The 23,384-nt window shown below is 43.2% G+C and overlaps 1 protein-coding gene and 1 pseudogene across 1 annotated transcript; one reads left to right on the top strand and one right to left on the bottom strand.

The window, feature by feature from the left end:
* Positions 1-11,859: 11,859 nt before the first annotated feature.
* Positions 11,860-17,654, bottom strand: LOC133375079 (uncharacterized). The gene is made up of 3 exons (XM_061606563.1): positions 17,487-17,654; positions 15,487-15,559; positions 11,860-13,823 (listed from the first exon to the last, which is right to left on the bottom strand). Exons 2-3 carry the CDS (start codon positions 15,546-15,548, stop codon positions 12,851-12,853), a joined length of 1,035 nt encoding a protein of 344 aa, XP_061462547.1. The 5' UTR covers positions 15,549-15,559; positions 17,487-17,654; the 3' UTR covers positions 11,860-12,850.
* Positions 15,848-15,963, top strand: LOC133375274 (5S ribosomal RNA; annotated as a pseudogene).
* Positions 17,655-23,384: the final 5,730 nt, after the last annotated feature.

Below are 23,384 nucleotides of genomic sequence, written 5' to 3'. Positions count from 1 at the left end.
CGCACAAACAAGATTGCAAAAGTGAGCCACCTTTTTTAACTGTTGGGTTTTTGTTGTCCCAAGAATTCCAAAATAAAAGATGGACTTGCCTGCTTGCCTGCTTATCTCCCTCTGACACACACATCAAAAATCCGTCCAATACTGTATTGGGGCTCGGGGGATCTTAGTCTCCCTGCTTTTTTGACAGCAGGGTCCCAGTAGGATCCCTGTGTCTCCAGCATCCTACAACCCATGAAAAAGGAGTGTGTTAGTCACTGAGAAGAGGCTTCTAACTTGCTTCCTTGTCCTTTCCTGCTGATAGGAGCCAATCAGAGTGAAAGGAGGTGAATCAGCTACTGAGAAGACTCTTTTCAGTAGTAAACACTCCCCCCTTTCATGCTGGTTGGTTCCTAGAGACGTCTGTTTGTGTGGGAGAAGGCATTAGCAAGGATCTCATTCTCAACCCAGGAGCAAAAAAGGATGTGTGTGGCTGTGACTATCATGAAGGGAACCTGGACTTCTGAATTTGCCACTACACTACTGACTGTATGTCAGATCAAAGGTCCATTAAGATGCTAATAAGATGCCCGCAAGGACCTGAGTGCAACAGCAAGTCTCCCCACTTGTGATTCCTAGCAACTGGTTTTCAGACTGAGGTATACTGCCTCCAACAGTGGAGCCATTTGACCATTTTGTCTAGTGGCCCCTGATAGCCTTCTCCCCTGTGAATTTGCCTAATCCCCTTTTAAAGCTATCCACCCTGGTGGCCATCACTGCCTCCCACGAGAGCACATTCCACAGTTTAACTACATGCTGCAACCACTCTGTGAGGTAGGTTAGACTGAGAGACAGTGGCTGGCCCAAGGTCACCCAGTGAACATTAGGGCCAAACGGGAGTTCGAACCCTGGTCTCCCAGGTCCCAGTCTGTCACTCTAACCACTACACCCCAATAATGGGCCAAAGAAGAAGACCAGAGCCTTCCTTCCTCTGCCTTTGCCATTCATTTAACAAAATCCATTTAACCCGACTTTTAACTTCCAACATTATCAGTGGCACACAAGGTCAAGAAAGTTTGATTACCATTTCTTTTAATTTCATATATCTGCTGCAAACTTAGATTGGTTTAAAATATGACCCCATACCAGTCTCTATTCTAGATTAACAATCTCTCTCTCACACACACACACACCAATTGGGGCATTCCCAGTTCCTTTAGATCATTTGCATTGCCTCCACCTTTGATCTTACTATTTGTCTGAACAGTGTCATTGCACTGTTGAGTCACTAGATGGCACTGTACTGTGCCCATTGACTGAAAAAAACACTCTATTATTCTATAGTATTTCTATTCCCTCTGCCAGGCTCTGAATTGCTTCATTGTAGGCCTTGTCAGCCTCCCCGAGCCCAAGACAGCTTTGGCTGCGGCTTTAGGAGCAGCAGCGGCGACGGCATCTTCCCAAAGAATTCTGAGAACTAAAATTGGGCAAGTGCCATTCCCTCACCAAGCAATGCTTCCCAGGATTCCCTAGGGTGAGGGAATGTGGCACTAGCTGGTATGCACATTTCCCATGCTTCTTGTTCCACGCTTGCAAACTCAGGCATGCACCATATAATATCCCAGGGTGGCTGGTGAAATGAAGGCTGCAAAGGGTTTTGTTGTATACTTCTGCCACACAGACTGTGCCACCCAGAATTCCCTTGGTCTGCTTTAGAAGCCCTCCAAAGATTACCCACTCAGATCAGATGTTAAATGTTTAAGCTTTTAATTTTTAATCTCTATTTTTTAGGATTTTAATTATGTCTATATGGAATGTACTTGTGTTTCGCCCAGAGTGGCAGATTAACCTCTGCTAGATGGGCGTCTAAAGAATCTCATAATAAATAAATAAATAAACAAACAAACAAACAGGGCACAACTGGCGAAGATCTGATGTTGGCATCCAAAGTCGCTTCCAGTGGAGGGCAAAAGGCCTCTCACTGCCTTTTAAGCCCCTCTCCCTAGTTCAGGTGCTAGCAATCAGCCCTCCAACTCTCCAGGAGCTTGTAGTCTTAAATGGCCAGAATGCCTGTGTTGCTCTGCTATTTGTGGGCTTCTTTGCTCTGCAGGGAACAGAGAGGCTTCCTGTTCATTCTTTGAGTCTGCCTGAGGGTCTCCAGCTATGTCCTGAACAGCTTCCACCGGTGGGAGTCCTGGAGCTACGTCTTGGGTGAGTCTGCCCAAGAGGCTGAATGTGGCTCTCCAGACCTCTCTACCCGGTCCTTGCAACTCTCCCTAGGCTACACCCATCAATGGCCCCAGTCCATGCTCTGTTCAAATGCTTTTGCTGAGCCAATGACTGAGCCAGTAGAAAACAGATCCAGGTCAGTGTCTGGACTCGGATGGACATGCCAGGGCTCCACATGGGCAATTCTGCTCACCACTTTCTTCTTCCTTTTCAAAAATTATAGTCAGCTGGGCATGTGCATCATTACAGATGTTCATTTGATTATATTAGGGGAAACTGCTCGCAAACAAAATGTGCACATTAGGGGAAACTGCATCCACAAAAAGGCACATATTTGGAGAAGTACTGATTACTTTTATTTAAAAAATTGCAAACTGAGCTGGAAGTGTTTCAAAGAGCTGAATTTCAGAGTGGAGAAACAGACAGAAACCAACATTTGCCAGATTCATCCACCCTTAATGCTGATATGTCACAACAGCTGGGACTTGGATTCATGTTCTTCCAGGCCAGCTCCAGATCTCTGCTATCAGAAATGCCTCCAAGACACCTTTCAACATGGTGAGTGCATAATGGTTATTTTTCTAATTCTTGTTTGACAAGTGAGGGGAAGTAAGTAGTTTTTCTTATGGGAAGCCAAGGAGGAGGAGTAGAGAGAGAGAGCAACTCTGAGTTAGATTTTATCTCTGTTCGCTCCATGAATCATTTGGATGAGATCTCCTGTTGCTTTAGGGCATGCTTCTTATGAACTCCAGGACCCGCCCAAGTGGTATCTGAATGCAACATGCTGCAAGCTTGCAGCCCCAGAGGTTACCTTAAGCCAGAGGTGGAGAAACTGGCCCTCCAGATGTCTTTGGGCTGCCACTCTCATCCACCCTAACTATTGGCTGTGTTGGCTAGGGCTAGTGATGGAAGGATCTGACCATTTTACTTCTCTCGGCTTCTCATTTTTCCCCCGATCTTAAATGTGGTTCTCCCCATTTCCACAGCAATTTGCGATTTCTTTTGTTTTGCAAGAAAAAAAAACCATGAAAGCTCTTCAGCATTCTAATGCGCATTTCTCCCAGTAAACACAGTTTTGAATAATGTGCACATTTTTCTTTGCAAGCATTTTCCCCTAATGTAATATAAAGCATTTGGGCATGTTATTTCCACCAAGGTATTCATTTTTTATGCCCGCATCCCCCTAATGTGTACTCTTTTTTTGTAAATATTGCTTGGTTGGAGGGCTGCATGGCAAAACTCGGGTAAGTGCCCATTTCCAAGGATGGCTGTGTTTCAGTTCTCGTGTTGTTTTGGAAAGTGGGGATTTGACAAAATCAGCTTTCTGTGCAAACTGAATTTAATCTCTCGCCCATCCCTAGCTAGGTCTGGTGGGAACTGGCGTCCAACAAGAATGAAAGGGCTGAAGATTCCCTGTCTCTGTTCCCTAGGTTTTGTTGGCTTGGCTTGGCTTGGGGTGTGCCCTTGGGCTATAAATGATGTCTCTTGCTTGCCTCGATGGAGAGATGTGTATGTCTATGAGCCTCTAATTTATACTGTACAACAGGGGTAGAGAACCTTTGGCCCTCCAGATGGTGCTGCACTGCAATGCCGATCATCCCTGACCAATGACCATGGTCTCTGGGGCTGATGGGAATTGTAGTCCAGCAATATACAGGGTGCAGTACGGATGGAAAGATCTTGGTTCTCTCCATTTCTCACTTTTCCAATGTTAAATTCAGTCCTCTGCGTTTCTGCAGCAATCTGTGAATTTTTATTTTAAAAAAAAATCCTCATGAAAATTCTCTACCATTTTAGTGCAACTTTCTCCAAATAAACACATTTTTGTAGGCAGTTTTGACAAAGGCAGACATTTTTGTAAGGCACATCATTTCATGCCTTCTTGCATGTTGTGATTGTGACTGGGAAAGAGAAGAAATAAAGCAGTCCTATAGCACCCTCTTCTGGCAAGTTGGTGAACTGCCACAAATAAGAAGATTGCCTTATTCTGATTTCTGCAGTCCCAGATAGTAAAGGACATATGCACAAGCTGGAAAACATGTCAAAAATGTCAACCAAAGGGATCAAAGGGCAGGAACAGCTCCCATATGAGGAAAGATCACAACATTTGAGGCTTCTTAGTGTAGACGGAGGGAAGATGAGAGTATACCCAATCCTACTTTGAGCAGATCCACCGAAAAGAATTGAGATGATTGTGGCCCCATCTACACTATGGGGGATAAACATTAGTCCTACTCAGAGAAGGGAGTATCCAGTGTTAATCTTTCTCAGAGTAGACCCAATGAAGTGGAGATGGCTAACCTAGGTTAATTAGTTTCAATGGGCCTACTCTCAGTAGGACTTGGCTGAAACCCTCCTAAGGATGAGATCCATTGGCTGGTGCCTGTTTGAAAGCATTCCATCGATCTAACAGGCTGGCATCAATTTGTTCATTCTTTATCCACTAGCGGCTGGGATCCTTAGGGGTATTTTCCTCAGAAAAAAATCAACATTACTACCTATTTTTAAAAGATATATCAATATTTTGAAGGAAATATCAATGCTGATAAATTACCATTCTTAAAGTTGATGTTTAGTGGGGGGGGGTTTAAAGTCCATTTTCAAAAATAGCCATGAAATTTGCTATGTTAAAATTTGTTCCTCAGCAATTGAAAATAAGTAAATGAATGGAGAATTCAGTACCAAATCCAAATTGGGCAGACTCCTAGCACATCCCTAATCCCACCCGGTACATTTAAATCAGTAATGTGCCACTTTAAACAGTCATGGCTTCCCCCAAAGAATCCTAAGTGATAATTCCCAGAGTACTTTAACAATCAAACCCCCTTCCCAGGGAACTCTGGGAATTGCAGCTCAGTGACAGGAACAAGAGGTCTCCTAGCAACTCTCAGCACCATGCAAAAACTACAGCTCCCAGGATTCTTTGGAGCAAGCCATGATTGCTCAAAGTGGTATGATACTGCTTTCAGTGAAGAGTGCAGATGGGGCCTAACTTAAGCCCATTCATTTCAGTGTGAGTCTACTCTGTGATGAACCTAATTGCATTCAGCCCTGAGTATTTTTTTTTCCCCTCTACAGCCATGCCCATCTACCTGGAGCAGCTAAAACAAAGCCTGCAATGGAAAACTGTGATGCCCCTGTAAATGTTGTACAGTAATTATGGTAAGTGGCAGTTTTGTAGGGTAAATGTAGTAAGTAGAGTGAGTGAGAGGGGGGAGTACACGGGTTGGAATGCTTAAGAATGCTGAGTTGTGATTGGCTGAGCATCTGGGTGGTTGAAGGTATAAATGAGAGATTGAGTTGGAGAGGGAGTTGGTGGTTGTTGGTTCTGGGTTTTGGAGGGGAGGATTTGGGTTTAGGTGGGTAGTGAGGCAGGTTTTAGGACTAAGATATATAAAGAGAAAACTATTATATGCAACCAGATGCATGTTGACTGAACTTAAAGTAATCCTGTTTATTCCTTGTGTTAATAAGTAAATAGTTTTGGTTTAACAACACGCCTGATCCTTGGCTGGGATAGTGCAGACCAGAAGGGTGGGCAGAGCAAACACCAAAGCTGGGAACAGTCTCAGTGGTGGCAGCTGTGAAGGGATAGTGTAACGGCAGCAGGTATCCAAAGCAACCCAGGGCTGTAATCTTTAAAGGCAGAAAGATACAAGGGAGTTGTGGCCTGCAAGTGCACCTAGGCACTACGTAGCAATCTGAGGAGGAGACTAAGGCACAGTCACAGGGTGGTATTGAGTTACAGAATGTCAGGCAGTGGCGCCTAGTAGTGGGATCTTGAGAGAGCTGTGCTGGGGCCAGTGTGAGAGATTCATTACGAGACCAGACTCGGAGTAGGGGTCTGACAAAGACCTTTTTTTGACTTTGCCCCAAAAGCAAACCCACTGTAATCATCTCCATTCGGGAGCTGTCAATCTTAGCTAGCAAGCAGAGCCGCTGCCTGCTGCAAGCAAGGGTCTGCCATTGGTGCAGGATTCTGATTCAGCCAGCCAGATCCTGTTCTCCAGCCCTGTTTTAATAGATCGTAGAACTCGCAGATCTGGGCAGGAGGGGTCCTTGTAAGGTCCTCTACCCTGACCCTTTTGCTCAATTAAGGCGATGCAGAACTAGAACATCTCCAAGAGATGGTTCTCCAGCCTCTGCTTGAAGGCCTCCAGTGAGGGAGAGTCCAGCATCCCCTCTAGGTGATTGGTCACATTCTGAAACTGCTGTTACAGCGAAGACCACAATGCTCTCCTTAAATCTACACTCCTGTCACTTCAAGCCTTTTCGGTCTAGCTCTGTCCTCTGGGGCACCAGAGGTTGTAGCCAACTTATTCAGAATATACCCACTCAAATTGATGAGCCTAAGTTAATCATGTCTGTTAACCTAAACAGGTGTACTCTTGAATAGGACTAGGATGGGGCATCACCTTCTTTTATGTAACTGCTCCAGAGAGCCAGTGTGGTGTAGTGGTTTAGGCAGCTTTTCCCAACCAGTGTGCCTCCAGATGTTGTTGGACCACAACTCCCATCAGCCTCCCATTGGCAATGCTGGCTGAGGCTGATGGGAGTTGTGGTCCTACAACATCTGGAGGCACACTGGTTGGGAAAGGCTGGGTTAAGGTGTTGGACTGCGGCCTGGGAGACCAGGGTTCAAGTCCCCACACAGCCATCAAGCTCACTGGGTGATCTTGGGCCAGTCACTGCCTCTCAGCCTCAGAGGAAGGCAATGGTAAACCCCCTCTGAATACTGCTTACCATGAAAACCCTATTCATAGGGTCTCCATAAGTTGGGATCAACTTGAAGGCAGTACATCATTATCATCATCATCCTCAGGGATTTGAACATAAGAACTTAGAGACCTGCTGGATCAGGCCCATCTGGTCCAGGATCCTGTTCTCACAGAGGTCAGCCAGATGCCCCAATAGGAAGCCTGCAAGTAGGACCTGAGCTCAACAGCAACTTTCCCCTCCTGCAGCTTCCAGCAACTGGTATTCAGACGTATCCTGCCTCTGACTGTGGAGGTAGAACATCATGGTTAGCAGCCATTGATAGCCTTCTCCTCCATAAGTGTAGAGGGCTCCCATAAATAATGATTAAAATGTGAAAATGGATGTGTGTAATTACTAGAAGAGACCAAAGTCCTTCGTTTGGTACATTTTATTGTCCCCCTCCCCCCCCGTGAGCCATTATTTTGCAATTTTAGGTATGTTTGTTTCTTAATGGTATTGTGGAATATTTTGTAATTGTGGTTTTAATGATATTGTTCGCCATCCCTGGCTCTCAGCCGAGAGGGAAAAACAGTACAGAAATCAAATCAGTTGACTGAGCCAAGATACTGCTTTGCATATTATGGTGTCCTCCTCTCTGATAGAAATAAGATTATTTCAGAAACTGGAGCTAAATTCCTGTTGAGAGCTATGAAGGCATGAGCTCAGGTCCTATCCAGCTAAATGTAAGTGCACTCCCCTACCTGTAGGTGGAGCTGTTGAGCTGCAGCTCAGGAGAAGGGTGTGTAACTCAGCAGCAGAGCATCAGCTTTGCGTGCAAGAAGGTCCCCAGTTCAGTCGCCAGCATCTCCTGGTAGGGCTGGGGAGACCCTCTGTGTGGAAAACCTTGGAGAGCCACTGCCAGTCAGTGTAGACAGTACTGAGTTAGATGGACCAATGACCTGACATAGGCAACTTCCTATGTATCTCTGTATCTCATTCCTATCTGTTAGCAGATGTATAAGTATCCTTGCGGGGTCTGTTGCCTGGTTCAAAAGAACTGATGGACCGATGGTTGAGCCCAGGCCCTCTCATGAGGAGCAGGGAGGGGGGAGGCATGAGTTTCAGGTGCCACAGCAGTTAGAAAGTATGGATGTTCCAGTTGTTGTTGAGGCTAGTCCCGACCTTGAGGAGGAGAGGGAGCTTGCCTCCCCATCAGTTCCCACGGATAGCCCTGCCCTCCGGGGAGACAGCCCTCAGCCTCCAAGCACACCCCCGGGACCATTAAGGGATGCTTCTGAGAAAGCAGTAACTCCTCCTTCAACAAGCAGGGTCCTAGAGACGTCTGACACTTTCCCGCCCGCTGCTCCCCAACCTGCCAATGAATTTCTTCTGTCTGACGAGGCTTTGCTTTTTTTTATCATTAATTTTTATTCAAATTTTCAAAAACATAACAAAACAAAACAAAAATAATTAAACAATAAAATAAAATGTTGACTTCCGATTTGTCGCAGATCAGTTATAGGTCTACAATATATAACAATCCTGTCTCTTAAATTATATTACAAAATCACTTTCCTCCAGTAGTTATCTTAGTTAATCATCAAATCTCATAAACATTACTTTATTCTTTCCACAAAAAGTCAAAGAGAGGTTTCACTTCCTTGAGAAATATATCTATCAATTTTTCTCCAAATAAACATATCGATTAATCCATCTCATCAAATTTGTTAGGTCCAATAATTTCAATAGCCATTCTTCCATTATCAATGTTAATTCCATCTTCCATCTTCAATAATCCTGTTAAGTCCAATAATTTCAGTAGCCATTCTTCCATTATCAGTATCCCATAATAATCTTGCTGTCATAGCCATAGTCATATAATAAGAGTCTAATGGGAATTTCCTTTCTCACAAATATTTAATCCATCTCATCAAATCTGTTAAATCCAATAATTTCAATAGCCATCCTTCCATTATCAATGTTAATTCCATCTTCCATCTTCAATAATCCTGTTAAATCCAGTAATTTCAGTAGCCATTCTTCCATTGTCAGTATCCCATAATAATCTTGCTGTCATAGCCATAGTCATATAATAAGAGTCTAATGGGAATTTCCTTTCTCACAAATATTTCCTTGCCATCAATTCTGAATATGTTGCTGAAATATTGTTGTAAAGTCATATCTCTGCTCTTTTTTTTTTACATAATGCACTGGCACATCTCTTGAGAGTTTGTCCATTGTCACATGTCTGTAGTTAATTCCATAGATTTTTTCTATGTCAAGCTCCATCACATCATTCCAGTCCAAAAATTTATCCAAGACATTAATATCTCTAATATCTTCATTAATTTCTTCAGAGACAACGTTAAATTCCAAACAGTAAACTTTATCTCTAATATCCATAAAATCCAGGTCTTTTTCCGATTCCACATTTGTTCCAATCTCCAGGGCTTGCATCTTCTCTTTAATTTTTCTTTTCTCATCTCTGATCTCATCAATCTCCTCTCTCACAAGATCCCCTATTTCTTTAAGCTCCTGGTTCATTTTGCCAAATTCAATTTTCATCTCCATTCTACCCTGTCTCAGGGTTTGTTTCGTTATCTCAATCTCATCCATTATTTTCTGAAACATAATTACTTCCAGATTCTCAGCCACTTTCTTGATTGCCATTCTTAAAACCACGAAGAAAAAAGAAAAACCACTTCTTATTTCAGCAGCAATTGGGTTAATATTTCAGACCTGATGACATCACAGTGTAGACAACACAGCCTGCCTTATCTCTTATATGTTCAGGAATGCAAAACAAATTTAGTTCACAGCTTCAGAACAGTTAGTGGCATCGTGAACAAGCAGATTCGTCAAAATGAAATAGACCAAAAAAAAATAGTCCCAGACATATAATACTCCAAAGTTCATAAATCAAATTTATTTATCTCCTCGGAATAGAAATCCCTCATCCGTTTGTATCTTTAAAATTCACAATTCCAGGTCAGCTTTTTGCAATCAAAACAAAGATAAGCTTTTTCAATTTCTTTCCTCCTTAATTTCGTGAATGAAAGAGAAGAGTTATAACTCACCCAGAAATTCTTTATAGCTGATTCATTGACAAATCTCTATTTGCTGCAACAATTTAAACCAGATGAAAAAAATAGAAAGAAGAGTGCTTGCCTGTTAGAATCAGTTTTTCTTTGAAGAAAAGATAAACGTGTCGCTTAATCAGTTAGAGCTTGTTTGAAAATCCGTCCGGCATTGCTGGCTGAACCTTCTCTCATAAATTAATGAAATCCAGTCCTCCCAACTAACACAGGCTTTTGTGGTTAATCTCTACGTTTCTCCGTGCCCGGGAGAAAATCTTTACCAGTCAAAAAGAACGTACTGACTGATTTTAAAACTGAAAAAGCTTCTTCTGAGATGAGAGTTCGTCTCAAAAGCAGGCACAGGCGAAGTCACCCTTCCCGGAAGTCCCTGACGAGGCTTTGGATGTTCGCCCCCCTTCACCGCGCACACGATGTCTGGAGAAGCAGACGGGGCAGAGGGGGGTGTGCGCAGGAGTGAGAGGTTATGCTCAAAGACTTTCCCTTTTTAAGTCTGCCGCATTCAGAATTGGGCACTGAATCAACTCCTTCCACACATTGCGGAGTATGTCTAGAGTGTAGTTAGGAAATTGTAGTGAGTTAGCATAGGGTTTCCTATGAGGTGCGCTGCCTTTGATGTATTGATTACTTTAATAAAACAAGAATTGATTGCACCCTCGTCTCAGTCTCGTGAATCCCGCTCTGAACAAGACACCAATTGAGAAAGCAAACAATGAATAACGTTTGTGGCTATCCTTTCAGGATTTGCCTGGCCCGGCTGGAATGTCCTCTTCCTAATAATCTGCCAGATTTGGAGGAGGTATAACCAGAGTATGCTCTATGTTTTCATTATTACTCTTTCATCTGTAAAATGTGGACAGTTTGCACATGTACCATGTCATTATATTTTTGAACTGCTCTGCAGACGGCTTAAGACACTTTAGGCTCTTTGAAAATGCTCAGAGACTCTCCGCCGAAATTAACCTACATGTCCAACAGTTCAGTCCTGAATACGCTTCTCCAGCAATTAAACGTCAGCAAGTGGGCCCAGTTAAATAAAAATATATGGATGTATACATGTTGTATATATCCACATATTTTTTTTATTTAACTGATACATGTAAGACAGCCATTGTGGTGTAGTGGTTAAGGTGCTGGACTACGACCTGGGAGACCAGGCTTCGAATCCCCACACAGCCATGAAGCTCACTTGGCCAGTCGCTGCCTCTCAGCCTCAGAGGGAGGCAATGGTAAACCCCCTCTGAGTATTGCTTACCACAAAAACCCTATTCATAGGGTTGCCATAAGTCGGGATTGACTTGAAGGCTGTCCATTTCCATTTCATACATGTTGTATGCCATCATAGGTCCCACCAGGTGGCGGTATTTCACAACCCAACAACAACAGAGTGAGTCTGTATCTGTTGGAGACTATGTGTGATGTAGGGAGCCATCCCATCATTTCAAATACTGGGATGTCGTTAAAATTTTAATTTTAATCTATTTTTGTTTTAATTTTTGTTTTATATATATTTTTATAGTCTATTGTACCCACGCTCATTTGTATGTTAACCTGTTTTTATACTGTTGTACACCGCCCTGAGAGCTGGTTGCTATAGGGCGGTTTAAAAATGTAATAAAAATAAATAAATAAATCATCAAGCTCCTTATGTGATCCCTGATTGGGTGGGATTCCTGAATGGGTAGGATTACACATATGGTCTGTGGGTTTTAACCCTGAGTGAAGAAGCTTCTCCCCCTGTGTAGGCTGAGTCAAAAGGAGGTTGTGAGAACACTGTTGTGAAATGGGGAGTTTACATAAACAAAAAGGAAGTGCAAAGAGCTAGACATGTACGGAGGCAATGAAAGGAATGAGTCTTTCACAGAACAAAGTTTTGTGTTTTTTTTATAGTAAAAGTCTGACAATACAACCAAGTATACAACAATCTCTTTTATTTAAAAATGAAAGCTTAACACTCAGATTGGGAAAAAGAACATCGGAGAGTTGTGTCGAACTAAGTCCTTCTCAGAGTGGCCACACTCAAATCAATAGGCCTACATTAGTTGTGCCTGTTAAATTTGGATGGGTCTACTTTGAGCACGACTCATGTTGGATACGAACCAATACAGCTGGAGGAAAAGTAAGAGTGAATGCAATAAAATCTGTAAACAGATAAAGTTATATCCAGAGCTAGCCCTACTCAGTGCAGACCCATTGAACTTTACAGGCATGACTAACATAAGCCTATTGATTGCAATGTGTTGCATCTAATGTTAGCCCTACTCAGATCAGACGCATTGAAATTAATGCACATGACTAACTTAGGTCCATTATTTTCAATACTTATCTACAATTATTCGACCTATTTTTTAAAATTAGGCCATTGATCTGAATGGGTCTACCCTGAGTAGGACTTAATCAGCTAGAACTCCTAGTTTAATAGTAGCAACAATAATTTATTTATTTATTGCCCTTCACCGAGGGCGGGTCACATAGTATCTGATTAGTGCTACTTAGAGTAGACCCACTGAAATGCAAGGATAAACATTAATCCTGTTGATTAATTTCGATGGGTCTACTCTGAGTAGAACTGGCAATGTTAAAAACAGTGTAAAACAAATGAGTCAGAAAAATATGTTGGGTCATTTTTAAAAAAATGAATCAAATCACATATCCCAACATCAACAGGACAGTAGGAACAGCATTTGGCATAAATAATAAAATCTGCGAACAGAGCTGGGTGTTGCTTTGAGCTGGTGGCTTAAATCTTCATGGCTTGGATGAGGAGACAAAAGAGCTATGCACTGGCAGTGATGTGAGCCCAGCCCTTTGTACATGGTAGCCAGATGAGTACCCTAGTCCTCCTGCAGTCTTCAGAAAGGCCACTTGGTTGCCGAGCAATACTTCTTCCCAGTGCTCGTAATCTTAACATTTTTGGAAAGTTTTTTCGGGGCCGGGTGCATGGATGTATGCGCCAGGCTGGGCTGCGAGGTCTTTGCCAGAGAAAATCGGGAACCCTTTGCCAGGGATGGCCGTGAGCCCTTCACCAAGCAGGGTTGCGAGCCTTTCGTCAGGTTGGGCCGTGAGCCCCTTTTCAGGAAAGAGCGTGAGGCCCTCAGCGCACTGAACCTCGGGACTTTGGTCACAACTAAGCGAGGCCCTTTGGTTGTGCGTGGCAGCGTGTCCTTTACTGTGCATGGTTGTGTGCCCTTTGTCACATTTACTTGTGAAAGGTGGGCTGTGAAGGCATGCGGGCCTTTGGCTGAATAGAGTACTGGGCCTTTGTTCACACGTGCTAGTGGGTCCTTAATTGTATGTGGCAACGGGTTTTTGGTTGCATACAGCACTGGACCTTTGGTCACTCGGGGAAGTGGAACCTTGTTTATACATGGCTGAGAGGCATTGGCGGAATACAGTACTGGACCTTTGCTCATACGGGGTAGTGGGGTACTGGTTACACATGGGAGTGAGCCCTTATTAATGGTGCCGTGTGGCCCTTTTGTCATGCCATTATATGGAATTGTGAACGGCAAAGGTTTCTGATACACATCTGCATATGGTGGTTTCGGGTCCTTGATTAAATTTTGTTTGGGGTACTTGGCTGCATGCGGTACAGGCCGTACCGTTGCATTCCACGGTTGATAATTAGTCACACCAGGTGGGATGTAGAGTGGAGCATAAGGGTCTTTTCCATGCGATGGAATGTTCTTGGATGGAGGGCTTCTCAACCCATACAGTGGGATGTACTGTGAGCTGTATTTGGGTAGCCTTTTTTTGACAAAGGGGGGTAATGGAGCGCCTGGGTGATAACCATAATACGGCACCTTTTGGCTAGCCCGGTGATACCTGTAAGAAGAAATTGTGGTTAGGTCATCTCCATGAAGGACAAAAGAAGAATCCTATCAGGCCAAAGACCCATCTTAGTCCAGCGTCCTGTCCACCCAGTGGCCAGCCATATGTCCCAATGGGAAGGTCTCAACAGCAATTCTCCCCACTTGTGAATCCCAGCAGCTGGCATTAAGAGGCATACTGGCTTCAACAGAGGAAGGGAGAACATAACTGTTATGGCTAGTAGCCATTCGTAGCAGTCTCCTTCACGAATCTGCCAAATCCTCTTTCAAAGCTGTCCAACGCGCAATTCTATCTGTCTCCAACCTTTGTTTGGTTTTGACAGTCACTGCCACCCAAGGAAGAGGTGCATGTAGAGATGGGTGTATCAGTGTCGCTTTTGCTCATGTTCACCCATTACTAGCCATGATGACTATGCTCTGCTGCCGTGGTCTAGGTGAGCCCTCTTTGGCCTGGCCCAGCAGGGCTCTTCTTGGGTTTGGATTGTTACATTGAAATGTCTGCTTGTTGCATATCCCACCACCTGGGATGGCTTTAGAAGGGGATTAGACAGATCCATGGAGGGCAACTAGCCATGATAGCTATGTTCTCCCTCCATTGTCAGAGGAACCTGTGTTCCTCTGAATGCCAGTTGCTGGGAATTGCACATGGGGAGAGTCTATGTTGCACTCAGGTCCTGCTTGCTGGTTTCCCATTAGAGCATCTGGTTGGCCACTGTGCGAACAGGATGCCGAACTTGATAGACCACTGGCCCTTCTCCCTGCAGGGCACAAAAATATTCTCCAAAGGGTATATGAAAGAGACAGAGAGAACTGATTTGGGTCAACTTTTAATATGAGCCTCCTTAAATCACAGCTCCTGAAGCAATACATGAACCACCATGCAGCTTTCTTTCCAAATCTGAAAGTCCCTGCATTTTGTGATGCAATCCCCCAACCAGCCCCCTCTCTCCCACCCTGAAAGTGTATGGGAATATGTATATTGGGGCATGTGTGCATATATTGGAGACAATAGCATTCACAATATATTCCATTAGGGAAGTGCTTGCAAATGGGAATATATTAAGCAAAATTGCATTAATATGTATATGTTATGATGACAAATGTGCTGCATAGCAATCTATTAACTACTTAGAAGCCTGTTTTGACATGAAACAGAATATTATTATTATAATAATTTTATATTCAACTAACTTTTGCTCAGAATAGACTCATTGAAATCAATGGGTCTAAGTTAGTCATGGCCATTAATTTCACTTTTACTCAGAGTAAACCCATTGAAGTGAATGGGCCTAAGTTACTTTCAGTGGGTCGACTCTGAGGAAACATTAGTTGAGTACAACCCAATGTTTATACGATCTGAAGATTAAACCAGAGTGTGGGAACATGCTGAGCTGGACTTAAGATGGAAGAAAATGAGAGCAACTGATGTAATTGACAGATACACTAGTCCCTAACTGCTGATATCAAGCTGCAGTGATTATTCAGAGGATATCTGCTGACTATCTAGCCTGGAATATTTTAAGAAGAAAACAACGGGGAGCAAATGAACTTGGGTCACAAAGCCGGCCAGAGACAGCCTCGCAGCTGAGCAGGCATTTGGACCTGTGCGGCTTTCCCACAAGCGCAACAGTTCGTCTCCTAAGCCCCCACCTGCTTACCGATGGGAGAAGTTCAATGGTGGGCTTGGGATCAGTGGAGGACTTGGGATTGCATCATCCATGTGCACCACAGCTGAAGCAGAGACAAAATCAGTGAATGTTAGAAGGAAGGCATTACACAGAAACCTGAAATTAAGGAAAGCTAGGAGTGGCAAAATTTCAGGATTTCCAAGCAGCTTTGGGGGAAGGAGCAATGGATGGATATGGTAGTATGTACCTAAGCTCTACTCAAAATAGACCCTTTGTAATTAATGGATGGAAGTTAGTCATGTTGATTAATTTCAATGGGTCTGCTCTGACTAATTGGATACAACGTATATGTATGTATATATATAATGTATGTGTGCATATATACACATACGCCTACGACCATACTACCCTGAACATGCCCGATCTCATCTGATCTCAGCTAAGTAGGGTCAGGCCTGGTTAGTACTTGGATGGGAGACCACCTGGGAATACCGGGTGCCATAGGCTTAGAGGAAGGCAATGATAAACCACCTCTGAATACCTCTTACCATGAAAACCCTATGAATATATATCCAAAAAAGATTCATAGGGTCGCCATATGTCATAATCGACTTGAAGACATATAACAACAAATATACACACGCCAACAACAACTCACACAAATATTGGCAGTATACATGGCAGTGTACAATAATGTCATTAAAACATCCTAAAATTATTAGACCCTAAAATACAGGACAAAATGACCAAGTTTGGGTCAAATTAATTCTCTAAAAACACTTGCTGGAAACAGGAACATTCTCAGCAGGGGGTGAAATATCAGAACTGTAGGTATCTGTCTGATTTCAATAGAAACAGTGCCCCAAATTGTGTAACTTCATTTATTTAATTAAAAATATAGATAAACAGTCCTTTCTCCAAAACAAAACAAAAAAACCAGATATCAGAGCAGGATACAAATATATTTAAAACTACCAAAATATTTTAAAAATCAAGAAGAATAAAATCATCCTGCCAACTAATAATAGTATGACCTAAAATGCCCTCGGGAAGATATTTCAAGGTTGGGGAGCCACCACAGAGGAGGTCCTGTCTTTTTGTGCATTAAGAAAATAATAGGTTGTATCCAACTAAATAATACTCAGAGTAGACCCACTGAAATCTATGAACCTAAGTTAGCCATGTCTATCAGTTTCAATTGGTCTACTATGCATAGGACTAATTTTGGATACAATTAATTGGGTTGGTTCCAACATTAGTCCGACTCAAGAGTGGGGTCTTAAATCCATGACCATGGCTAACTTAAGCCCATTGATTCCAGTGGTTCTACTCTGTCATTTAGTTGGATACAGCCCAATGGACGTGGACACACAGACACTGGAAAAGGTAGAAAGGAAGAGAAAGGCACCTGAGACCAATCCTGGATTATTTAGACCTGGGATGATTCACATCCCTGAAAAACATCACTGCTAATGCCATCAAAACTATTTTGGGGTTCTTTGGACTCCATCAGACATTTTCTTCTGAGGAGGAAGGCCAAATAACATTTTGGAGGTCACCTCAGGCGCAATAGACTGACAACATAAAACTATGCCAGAAGACATGCACATACCCTTACAACATTTGGGGAGCCATATCCAAAGGATTTTGGCTTAAACCTTACATATATTACCCAAGGAGTATCCAAATTTGCTTCCAATTTCGTTGTCAGAAACATCTGGGGAAGTAGGAAGGATGCACACACACCTTCTACATCCTACCTGATAGTTTCAACAATGCACACACACTTCTTTGGAATCCTTCAGATCTTTTGTCCCCTGAGCCATGAAACAATACATTTTACAGCATGTGAAATTTCACACACAGGATTAAAATCCATCTGTGACTCCAAGATGTGGGTCTCACAATGCAGTCTCTTAGACCTTCAGGAGTTACTGGTTCCGTGTAGAGTTTGTCTTGAAGCAACATCCAACATTTCAGATTAGTAGCAGAGAGTACCAAGGGGGGGGGGAGAAACAATCCTAACTTACCCAGCTTCCAGAAGTAAACAAGTCCAGACAGAAGTGTGTGCAAGGGTTCCGGGTGAGAATGCGGAGTGCTTTTTATGTGGTTTAAAAAATCCCCCCGAGGGATGTTAGGCGCTTCTGTTGAGGCGACGTCACCGGCAACCTGCCAATCGTGATCCGAGGGATATGCAAAGCTGCCAAACGACAGCTGTCATCTTCCTTCTTTTCAGTCAGTCATTTCCCATGAAATTAAACCTCTTTATTCTGAAGGCATCCCCTGCAAAGTCCAACAGCTTTCCAGCAGGGCTGTTCCTCATGAAAATGCACGTCGCAAATCAGCAGCAACCCTTTGCACTGGGCTGATTCAAATTCACAGCATCGCTGCATTGGAGGCTGTTTAACCCCTGCGTATCGCAGAATCTGCAGAGATGGGTGTGATATCAGCACCCCTGATCCCTGTTTAAATGACCTCAGGGAAAGGCAGCCCACCACCCTCCTGAGTCAGCCTCTCTTCCACAGTCAAAGAGCTCTTACTCAGGGTGATCAAAAAATGTCAGTTTCATTATTTCTCTCAATTTCTCATTTTCCAGGCTTAAATTACATTCTCCACATTTTCACAACAGTCTGCATTTTTTTTAAAAAAAAAGATCTGCGTGAAAATTCGTCAGGAAATTTCTCATCTTTTGTATGCAATTTTGCCTCCCACACACCCCTTTTGCAAAGCAATTTCCCCTAACAAAATGCAATTTGGGTTACGCTGTTAGCACTAATATATGCATTTGCATGTATGGCTTGGCTAGAGAAGGGCACTGCAACCTTAGGTGAGCTGCAAATTTCTGAGGATGGCTGTGTTTCAGTCTGCGTATTCTTTCGGAAAGTGCAACATAGGTTTGCCTTTAAATACAAACTGAATTGAATTTCCCCTCATTCTCTAGCTCTCACCATTTGGACATTTCTCTCAATGCTTAGCCAAAATCCGCTTCCCTGACATTTCAACCCATCTCCCCTGGTACTGTCCCCTGGAGTGACATAGATCACATCTTCTTCATGAGACAGCCCTTCAAATATTCAAGGCCCACTATCATGTCTCCCCTAGAGTGCATCATTAATATGTGGAATTCGCTACTGGTAAATGTAGCAAGGCGGGCCCTGGCTTAGATGGGTTCAAGGGAGGATTGGACAAACACATACAGAAAGAAAGGTCTATAAGTAGCTATTAATTATAATGTCTCTACAGACGATAGGAGGGAAAGATCTGTCGATTTTGGTCCTCTGAGTTTCTCATTTTCCCAATCTTAAATTCAATTCTCCACATTTCTGTAGCAATTAATGATTTTCTTACATTTGTTTAATTTTGGTGGCCTATGGCTTTGAGCAATAAAGATTTCTCCTCCAGGTTTTTTTTTAAAAAATCCTCATGAAAATTCTCCAGCAGTTTAGTATAAATTTTCCCAATAAAACAAGTCTTTGTAGGCGGTTTTAACCAATGCACACACTTTTGCAACCCATGTCTTGATACATAATGCATTTTGGCATGTTATTTCACACAGGTATGCAATGTTATGAACCCTTTCCCCCAATATATGCCTTTTTGTAAGCATTCTTGGATTGGAGAAGTGCACTGCAAAATTTGGAAAAGTGCAAATTTCAAAGGATGGCTGTGTTTTGTTTTGGTTCTTGTACTGTTTCGGAAAGGTCAAATAGAAGAGATTCAGCTTGAAATGCAAACCAAATCAAAATTCTCACCTGTCCCTAGTGGAACATCCATGTTCAGGTGGAGTCTACCTCTGAAAAGTAGCTGCTGGGAGACAATAAAATTAATAGGGTGATGGGCGGGGCTGCCCACCTGTCAATCACCTGATGTCACTATGACTTCAGGACTTCAAAGCACCGCAAGAGGGCTTGCAAAGAGCCCTGCCCAGTGCTGTAAAGCACTTGAGGCTTTGGCTTGACCGCCCATCAGTGCAGGGTCAGAAACACACTCTAAGGCTCCCAATTGTACATTAGCAGCTGCATCTCTATCTGTCCCACACTTGATGTCAGATGTGGGTCAGGCAGAGATGGTTTGGGGGAAATGGCCTTCCTGGCCAAATCTGAACCCCTAGCAGGCCAAGCGTGGAGTGTCCCCAACTCTGGTATAGATCAAAAAGCAATTAAAACTTGTTTTTTTTAAAAAAAAATGTAAAACAATCTTGCTGTCTTAGTGTGAAACATGAACCCCATTAAAGGAAAGAAAAACCCAAGCTCAGCTTGACTCTTTTCCAGATTCTCTGACTTTCTCTAAGCTCATCTGTAACACACAAACTTGAAAGCCTCATTATCGCCGCGTTCCCTTGGCAGAGCAAGGATGATCCACCAATGACTCTGGTGCTCCAGCAGCCTGCCTTCTTACTTACAACGGGTCCAAGAGGTGGCCCTGCCTGTCCATTTCCTCCTCCTTATTGTCAGGATTGCCCTTGCAGAACTCAGCAGGGGAGAGGAGGATGGGGGCGATCTAGAACGACTTGGATCTGCCTCTCATTGGCTCTCTGGCTCCACCTACTGAGGGCCTCCTTCCCTCCTTCCCTATCAGTTCCAATGGGCACCAGCTGCCACTGCCCAGGAGTTTGAAATCACGTGGTCTTTGGACACTAAAGGAGAAACAAGTTCAAGAGGAACTATCCATTGTTACTTTTCTATTTTAGGGGGGAAAAACCCTCAATTTTGTGCATCGCACTGTGAATGGAAAACTTGCAACAGCTTGCCATTCGTCCACACCTTTCCGGCATTTTGATTTAACAGTGTGCATGTCATCTGAGGGCTTTCTCTGCTTGCTACCTCCTAGGGAGGTACGGAGGCTGGGGACAAGAGAACGAGCCTTTTCGGGAGTTGAAAGTATTGGAATGTTCTCCCCAGGGAAGCCTACCTGGTGCCAACTTCAACACCATTTCAGTGCCAGTAGTATAGCGGCAAATTCAGAAGTTCTGGGTCTCTTCCTGATAGTCACAGCCACACCCCTTCCCTTCTTTTTCCCTGCTGGGTCGAGAATATCCTTGCTAATGCCTTCTCCCACAACAACGTCCCTAGGAGGCAGTCGGCACGAAAGGGGAGAGTGTTAGCTGGTGAGGAGAGTCTTCTCAATGGCTGACTCATCTCCTTTCACTCTGATTGGCTCCAATCAATAGGAAAGGGCAAGGAAGCATGTTGGAAGACTCTTCTCAGTGACTAACACGCTTCCCTTTCATGCTGATTGTCTCACAGGATGCTGGAGACATAGGGAATCTGCTGGGACCCTGCTCCCCGCAAAAAAACAAGGGGTCTAAGACCCCCCCCTGAGACTCTGGACCATTACACCTCTGTTCAATGCCCAGTAAAGATGGCTTTGCTTTCCACAGACTTTTGGGAAGCACCAGCGATTGAATGGTTTTTTTTATTCTATGTTTCACCAGGTTTATGAATTTTTCATTTTCGTTTCTTCTATCTGCAGATCGCTTTGGGACTTTTGTTGTGGGAAGCCACACATCAGGGGTAACCAGCGTGCTGTCTTTCAGATGTTTTGCACTCCAACCCCCATTGCTACCGGCTATCACCCTCGCTGGCTGGGGCTGATGGGAGCCGTGCAAATAGTCCGAGATGCCTGATTTATTTATTTATTTCTATACATATTTGTATACTGCTGTTTCATTTCAAAGAAAGAAAAGAGATCAAAGCCGTTTACAACAAATAAAAACCCGCATAATAAAAAAACATTAAAAACACAATGAAAACAAGGTCAGCTGCTGCAAAGAGATATCCTCTTAACGGCCTGCATAAGCCTGGAAGGTTTTCAACAGGTTTTTAAAGGTTAAAACGGAAGGTGCCTGCTGAATATCTGTTTTTCCTCTGCCACAAATATACACATTTCCATGCACACTTTGCCCAAATATTTCTTTTTTGGACACATTTTGGGGGTTGGATAACTGCATCAAGTTGAAGGAGGACATTGAACCTGTCAAGGGTTATCAATACCTTGGCACAGTCATTAACCAAAATGGAGACAATAGTCCAGAAACCAGAAGAAGGCTAGGACTGGGAAGGGCAACTATGAGAGAACTAGAAAAGGTCCTCAAATGTAAAGATGTATCACTGAACAACACAGTCAGGATCATTCAGACCATGGTATTCCCAATCTCTGTGTATGGATGTTAAAGTTAGACAGTGAAAAAAGCGGATAAGAGAAAAATCAATTCATTTGAAATGTGGTGTTGGAGGAGAGCTTTGAGCATACCAAGGACTGCAAAAAAGACCAATAATTGAGTGTTAGAACAAATTAAACCAGAACTATCACTAGAAGCTAAAATGATGAAACTGAGGCTATCCTACTTTGGACACATCATGAGAAGACATGATTCACTAGAAAAGACATTAATGCTTGGAAAAACAGAAGGAAATAGAAAAAGAGGAAGGCCAAAAGAGATGGATTGATTCCACAAAAGAAGCCACAGACCTGAACTTACAAGATCTGAACAAGGTAGTTTATAACAGATGCTATTGGAGGTCGCTGATTCATAGGGCCGCCATAAGTCGTAATCAACTTGAAAGTGCATAATAACAACACAAACTGCATCACAAAACTCAGAGAAGTGTGAATTTCAAGATAGCAGTGATTCTGTTCATACGTTGTTTCAGTAAATGCAGATTAGACAGATTGTGCACTGAAATTTCTCTCCTGCCCATACAAGGGGAGAATTTGGGAAACAGCCTTCCTGGGAGCACTGAGGGATGTTTTCTGGTGCTCAGAAAGCATCCTTCCTTGTTGCCTCTTGGAGACAGACCTAGAGAGTCCAGACCTACTCAGGACCAACCAGGACCAAGAGATCAAGCAACAGGGAAAGGTAATGCTTCCTTCTGTTGTTCAAAAACAGCTGCGGGGAAAATGAATTGCTAAGAGCGGCACCAATCCAGCTGGGCTAATTCCAGAGCAAAGCTGTGATGGAAGGCTGCCCACACCTTTCTAAGTAATGTTTTTATCCGATGTGTGGCTCCAAACGAGGTTGAAAAATATTAACATTCATGATAATATCATGCTTTACATTTAAATGGTTTTAATTAACATTTTAAAAGCCCCAGGAGTTTCTTTCATCTGAGAGAACCTCACCTAGGCTCCACAGGGTAATCAGGACAAGCTATTAACTGTGGTGACTAACTCCCCTCACCCATTTGGTGTAAACATGCAAACAATGAGAATCATTGAGAATTAACATTTTGAATCAATAATAGGGGCAGAAACAGTATCCAGATCTTCCTCTTTCTACACCTCTGGTCTTCAGCTGTTGTTGAAGTTCCAAGATGCTGCTTTGTTCAACTCTGGATGCCCCTTTAAGTTGATTTGGGGACACATCTTTACGTCAGTCCAGAATACACCTTTAAGTTGATGTGGGATGCATCGTTACGTCAATGTAGGAGGCACCTTTGAGTTAATTTGGGATGCAGCTTGGGACCCACTTTAAAATAGGCCCACCGGTCAGAAAAGCAAGGTATGAATGAAATGAAACAAGCAGACAATGACATGCAACAATCAGCAATCTCAAGATCACTCTCAAACCTTTCTAAGTCACTGTACATGTATTCTGAGCAATTCAATGGCAAAATTTAGTATGTCTCCTTAAGTCCAGCCTCAGTTCCTCTGAAGTGTGTCCAGAGGAAGGTCACAAAGATAGGGAGGAGTCTAGAGGCCATCTCCTGTGGGTAGTTGAGTATGCCTAGCCGGGAGAAGAGACAATTACACCACAATGTGATCCCCATCTTCAGATATTTGAAGGGAATGCCACTTTGTTAATGGAGTAAATTTGTTTTCTGCTGGTCCAAGGATATGGAGTTTTAACTCCAAGACGGGATTTTGATTAAACATTAGGAAGACATTCCTGATAGTAGGAGCTGTTTAACAGTGGAAAAGACTGGCAT

The sequence above is a fragment of the Rhineura floridana genome, chromosome 22 (assembly GCF_030035675.1).
Source record: "Rhineura floridana isolate rRhiFlo1 chromosome 22, rRhiFlo1.hap2, whole genome shotgun sequence".
NCBI lineage: Eukaryota > Metazoa > Chordata > Lepidosauria > Squamata > Rhineuridae > Rhineura > Rhineura floridana.
The sequence above is the reverse complement of the archived record's forward strand: the minus strand, read 5'-3'. Positions and strand labels throughout refer to the sequence as shown.

What these genes read in the sequence shown, in the direction of transcription:
- LOC133375079 (XM_061606563.1), bottom strand. Translation starts at nt 15,548, where the DNA reads ATGGATGATGCAATCCCAAGTCCTCCACTGATCCCAAGCCCACCATTG. An exon ending in CCATTGAACTTCTCCCATCG is followed by an intron (nt 13,824 to 15,486) that starts GTAAGCAGGTGG and finishes TTCTTCTTACAG; the next exon opens with GTATCACCGGGCTAGCCAAA.